At 58.5% G+C, this 5000-nt stretch overlaps 3 protein-coding genes across 3 annotated transcripts in view; 1 reads left to right on the forward strand and 2 right to left on the reverse strand.

Annotated features, from left to right (window-relative positions):
* EAH_00047150 (beta-1,4-mannosyltransferase, putative) overlaps positions 1–1026 on the reverse strand; it is a gene marked incomplete at both ends in the record, with an annotated part of 8382 nt that extends 7356 nt beyond the window's left edge. The window contains one exon of the mRNA XM_013394592.1: positions 184–1026. Coding sequence (XP_013250046.1) covers positions 184–1026 — 843 coding nt within the window. The remainder of the gene's footprint in view (positions 1–183) is intronic.
* Positions 1027–1683: 657 nt separating this feature from the next.
* EAH_00047160 (hypothetical protein, conserved) lies at positions 1684–3244 on the forward strand (the record flags this gene model as incomplete). The annotated part of the gene is made up of 2 exons (XM_013394593.1): positions 1684–2260; positions 2388–3244. The coding sequence occupies 2 exons, from the start codon at positions 1684–1686 to the stop codon at positions 3242–3244; spliced, it is 1434 nt and encodes a 477-aa protein (XP_013250047.1).
* A 541-nt stretch (positions 3245–3785) lies between these two features.
* Positions 3786–5000, reverse strand: part of EAH_00047170 (hypothetical protein) — a gene marked incomplete at both ends in the record, with an annotated part of 4522 nt that continues 3307 nt past the window's right edge. Inside the window, 3 exons of the mRNA XM_013394594.1 lie at positions 3786–4513; positions 4675–4732; positions 4832–4963. Coding sequence (XP_013250048.1) covers positions 3786–4513; positions 4675–4732; positions 4832–4963 — 918 coding nt within the window. The remainder of the gene's footprint in view (positions 4514–4674; positions 4733–4831; positions 4964–5000) is intronic.

Here is a 5000-nt window from a genome sequence, read left to right on the forward strand (position 1 = left end):
GTAGTTATGCCAATCCACTACAAAGCGATAGCCCGCGCATCTGCAGCAAATTGCTGCGAGCAGCAGCGCAGGAAACCCCGGGGGGTTCTGCAGCAGCAGCAACACGCGCTCCCGCTGCTGCTTCTGCTGCTGCTGCTGCTGTTGTTGTTTCGTAACGCGGCGGATGGAAGCAAAGAGACGCACTAGCTGCAGCAGCAGCTGCAACGACAGCTGCAGCAGCTTCAGCAGCAAGAAGCAGCACGTCCCGATGCTGCTGCTGCACAGCCGCCGTCGGCTGCGCTCTATGCTGGGCTGCTGCAGCGGGTGCAGCAGCAGTTGCTGCTGCTCTGCTGCAGCAGCAAGAGCAGCAGGCAGAGGAGACTCATTGAATGCCACCACATGCACGATGGGGGGACCCACCAGGACTTGCTGCTTCTCCTGCTGCTGTAGATCTTGCTGCTGCTGCTGCTGCTGCTGCTGCTGCTGCTGCTGCTGCGTCTGGAGCGCAGAAATAGCATGCTGACACATTCGCGGGCTCCGCCCAAAGTCGCCGACTACCAGCAGCACCAGATGAAGCGGCTGCTGCTGCTGCTGCTGCTGCTGCTGCGGTTCCTGCTGCTGCTGTTGGCTGTGCTGCTGCTGTTGACGGGGTCCCTGCAGCTGTTGTTGTTGCTGCTGCTGCTGCTGCTGGCGTCTGTGCCAGGCCTCCACTGCTGCCTTTATTGGCGAATCTACTGCTGCGTTGGGCAGCAGCTGCGGCAGCAGCAGCAGCAACAGTGGCAGCAGCAGCAACAGCAGAGGGCAGCACAACAGCAGCAGCAGCGGCGTGCATAGGGGTACACAGAAGGCCAGCAGCAGCACAGCAGCAGCTCGCTGCAGCCTCACACCAGCAGAAGACATACGCTCGCCCTCCTGGTTCCCATTGTCGCTGGTGCTGCTGCTGCTGCTGCTGCTGCTGCTGCTGCTGCTGTGCTCCGTGCTGCCGCTGCAGCGCCACCAATACAACTGCTGCTGCAGCCACTCAGCGGATCCCTTGAAAGAAATCATTGCCCAAATGCGGGAAAGCCGCCTAAGGACCTTGTCCAACTTCTGCTGCTGCTGCTGCTGCTGCTGCTGCTGCTGCTGCTCTTGTTGCCGCTGCTGCTGGCTTCATCGCCAGCAGCAGCAGCAAATTTAAGGTGTCTGTGGCGAATAAACACAAGAAGACGGAAGACTATTTGCGGTAGCTGCTTCATGTAAGCTCTGAGGTGCCACCGACAGCCTTTTGCTGCTGATCCTGCAGTACGAGCAGCAGCAGCAGCAGCAGCAGCAGCAGCAGCAGCAGCAGCAGCAGCAGTGTGGGCCCCGCAGGTTTCGAGGGGATTTTCTGGATGTCTTTGGACTTCCTTTGTTTTTCAGCAGTTATTTCATCGTTTAATCTCTAAATAAAACACTCAGGTGCTTTGCTGCTGCTGCTGCAGCATTTGCTGCTGCTGCTGCAGGGCCGCTGCTGCAGCAGTTGCTGCTGCCAGCCGGTATTGAAATAAACAGCAGCAACAGCAGCAACACAGTATAGAAAAGGACTGCTAATAAGCCGTCTTCTGCAGCAAAAGAGGGTGGCGTAGGAAGAGCAGCAGCAGCAATAATGCATGCAGCAACTGCAACTGTATCAGCACATCAGCAGCAGCAGCAGCAACAGCAGAAGCTATGAAGGCAGCGTAGAGGATGCAATGGCAGCAGCAGCAGCAGCTCTGTCTGCTGCTGTTGCTGATCGTTTTTCTGCTCTGTGTGGGGGCTCCGTGTGCGCACTGCTCCTTGCTGCGTCCTGCAGCAGCAGCAGCAGCAGCAGCAACAGCAGCGAAACTCCCAGGAGGCTTGCCGCTGCAGATTAGAATAGCCTTCCGCCCATGGAAGCGTGAACAGCATAAACAGGTTCAGCAGCAGCAACAGGAGCTGCAGCAGCTGCTGCAGCAGCAGCAGCACAGCCGTATGCAATGGTTCCTGCGGCGTTCTACAGCAGCAGCAACAGCAACAGCAGCAGCAGCAGCAGCAAAGGATGGCCTCGCCAAGCCCATTGCGGCGCCTCTTGCAGCAGCAGCAACAGCAGCTGCTGTGGCCTCTGCTGGTGCAGCTGCAGCTGCAGCTGTTGTGTACGCTGCAGTAGAGCTCCAGCGGCGGTGGCAGCAGCAGCAGCAGCAGCAGCAGCCCCTCTTGCTGCAGGCTGTTGCAGCAGGTGGTCCGTTGCTGCTGCTGGAGCTGCCGTCAATCAAAGAAGCCCGACTGCATAGTTACCCTCTCGTCGGTAGGCTTGCTGCTGCTGTCTTGCTGCTGCTGTTGCTGCTGTTTTTGTTGCTGCTGCTGCTGTTGGCGTTGCTACGGTTGCTGCTGCTGCACCTCTCTTCAACTGTGCTGCTGATCCTGTGCTGCAGGGAATACAGTGGCCAGCATTTGTCTCCTATCAAACTTGCTAACACAGCAGCAGCAGCAGCAACAACAACAGCAGCTAAGCTCAGCTGCTGCTCCAGCAGCAGCAGCAGCAGCAGCAGCAGCACGGAGGTTTTCAGTGGGAGCGCAGCAGCTGCTGCAGCGGGCGTTTAAGGTGAAGGGATACGGAGCAGCAGCAAGTGCAGCAGGAGTAGGAGGCGAGTTAGTTATGCTGCAGCAAGGTAATCAGCAGCAGCAGCAGCAACTGCTGCTGCAGCAGAGAGCCCTGCAGCGGTCGCGCCTGCTGCACATTGCTGCAGCAGTGCTGCTGCCGCAGTACAAGCTGCTGCTGCAGCAGCTGCAGCAGGAAGCAATAAATCTGTTTGCTGAGTGCACAGAGCATTTGGTTCCAGGAGCTGCTGCTGCTGCTGCTGTTGCTGCAGCGGAGCAGCAGGCGCTGCTGCTGCTGCGCAACAACGCATGCGCAGCAGCAGCAGCGGCGCAGCAGCAGCAGGACCAGCAGCAGCTAGGACTCATGGATTCCCCTTGCTTTCAAGAAGCGCTTGCTGCAGCAGAGCAGCAGCTGCAGCAGCAGCTGCAGCAACAGCTACGGCAGCGAGAAGACGAAGGCTGTGTTCTTGCTGCAGCGCAAGCAGCAGCAGCAGCGGAGAAAAAAAGAATGCTGCTGCAGCCACTGCTGCTGCTGACTGCGCGCCTGGCGCTGCGGCTGTTGCCTGCACTACTGCAGCAGCAGCGGCAGCAGCAGCAACAGCAGCAGCAGCAGCAGCAGCAGAGGGGGGCCACTGTGTTAGGGAAGCTCTGGCAGGTGGTGCTACATATCTTTATGCTGCTAGCCTCTTAAGAACTGCTGCTGCTGCTGCAGCTACAAGTTTCACAAATACAGCGTCAACAGCAGCAGCAGCAGCAGCAGCAGCAGCAAAAGCTGCCACTGCAGCGTCTGCTGCTGCAGGCCGAGCCCCTTCACGCCCAAAGGATGAACAGTTCGTCAGCAATGCTAGCTAGCTAGCTAGCTAGCTAGCTAGCTAGCCAGTTAGCCGCCTCAGCGCTTCGAGGGGCGACGCATCGAATTGCATTCGCAAGTCAGTGCAGCTAGCTAGCTAGCTGGGTAGCTAGCTAACCGTCTAGCTAGCTAACTGGCTAGCCAGCTAGAGAGCTAGCTATCTAGCTAGAAAGAAGGCATAGTTAGTTAGCTAGCTAGCTAGAGAGCTAGCTAACGAGCTAGGAAGAGGGCATAGCTAGCTAGCTAGCTAGCTAGTCTACCCACCGTGCTAGCCAACTCGCTAGCTCGCCGGTAGACAAAGTTATAGCTCCAGCTAGAGGAGCCCTGTTTGCTGCACATGCTGCTGCTGCTGCACTTGCAGCTGCAGCAGCAGCAGCAACAGCTATGCGCGCCACGGTGCGGGGGGGTCAGGGTTTTGCTGCCCAACCATCCTCCCGTGCTGCTGCTGCTGCTGCTGCTGCTGTTGTTGTTGCATGCGGTGGTGTTTGCCGCGGTATTCGGGAGGTCTCCTGGGGTGGTGCTGCTGCAGCAGCTGGCGGTGCTGCTGCTGCTGCTGCATGGGCCTGTGCTGCTGCTGCAGCGGCAGAGGAGCAGGGGGCAGCAGCAAACCAGGAAGAGGAGGAGGAGCAAACCCATGCAGAAAGAGAGGGGGTGGCTGCTGCAGCAGCATCGGCTGCGGCATCTGCTGCGGGTGCGGTGGCGGTGGCTGCACTTGCTGCTGCTGCTGCAGCATAGGATGTCCCATCTGTTGCTGCGGCTGCTGCAGCACGGGGAGCAGCACCGGCTGCTGCTGGCTTTGATAGAGTTCAACTCGGGCACCAGCGGGTGCTGCTGTTGCTGCTGCTGCGTTGCTGCACGCTGCTGCTGTCTGTAAAGGAGCGTCTCCCCTTGCATCTTTGGGGGAGCCCGCACCAGCAGCAGCAGCAGCAGCAGCAGCAGCAGAAGGGGGTTCTGCTAAGGGGTGTATCACCCGCATATCTGCAGCAGTAAAAGGAGGCACCGAAGCAAAGACACTCGACGGTGCCGGAAACCTCTCAGGAGCTGTTGCTGCTGCTGCTGCTGCTGGGAGCTGCAGCACATGTTGCAGCTTCAGCAATGAAGACGCAATACCTGCAGCAGCAGCACCAACAACAGCAGCTGCAGCAGCATCAGCAAAACACATAGTGCCCCACACAAAGGAGGAGCGCCTCCCTAAACGAAGCATGCAGCAGCAACTGCAGCAGAAGCTGCAGCAGCAGCAGCTGCAGCAGCAGCAAAAACAAAGGGCTTACGGGTCGGGGGTACGAAGGGCCCAGTTGGCTGCGGCTCCCACCAAAGCGCTCGGGCCCTCTGCACAAACAAACAAACAAGAAGGGTTTAGGGTTTAGGGTTTGATGGTTTAGGGTTTAGGGTTTGCAATGAAAACTAATAAAAGGGTTTATTTATTACTGGGGTTTCGTTGGCTTCATGCCGCTTCCGGCGCAGAGCGAAGCTGTCTCCTCTGTCTCCTGCTGCTGTTGCTGCTGCTGCTGCTGCTGTTGCTGCTGCACGGAGACCGTCACTGCCGCACTGCTGCGCCTCCTGCAGCAGCAGCAGCAGCAAAGAGACACGCACCTAC

This window comes from Eimeria acervulina, genomic scaffold (genome assembly GCF_000499425.1).
Source record: "Eimeria acervulina Houghton genomic scaffold, Eah_scaff716, whole genome shotgun sequence".
Taxonomy (NCBI): Eukaryota; Apicomplexa; class Conoidasida; order Eucoccidiorida; family Eimeriidae; genus Eimeria; species Eimeria acervulina.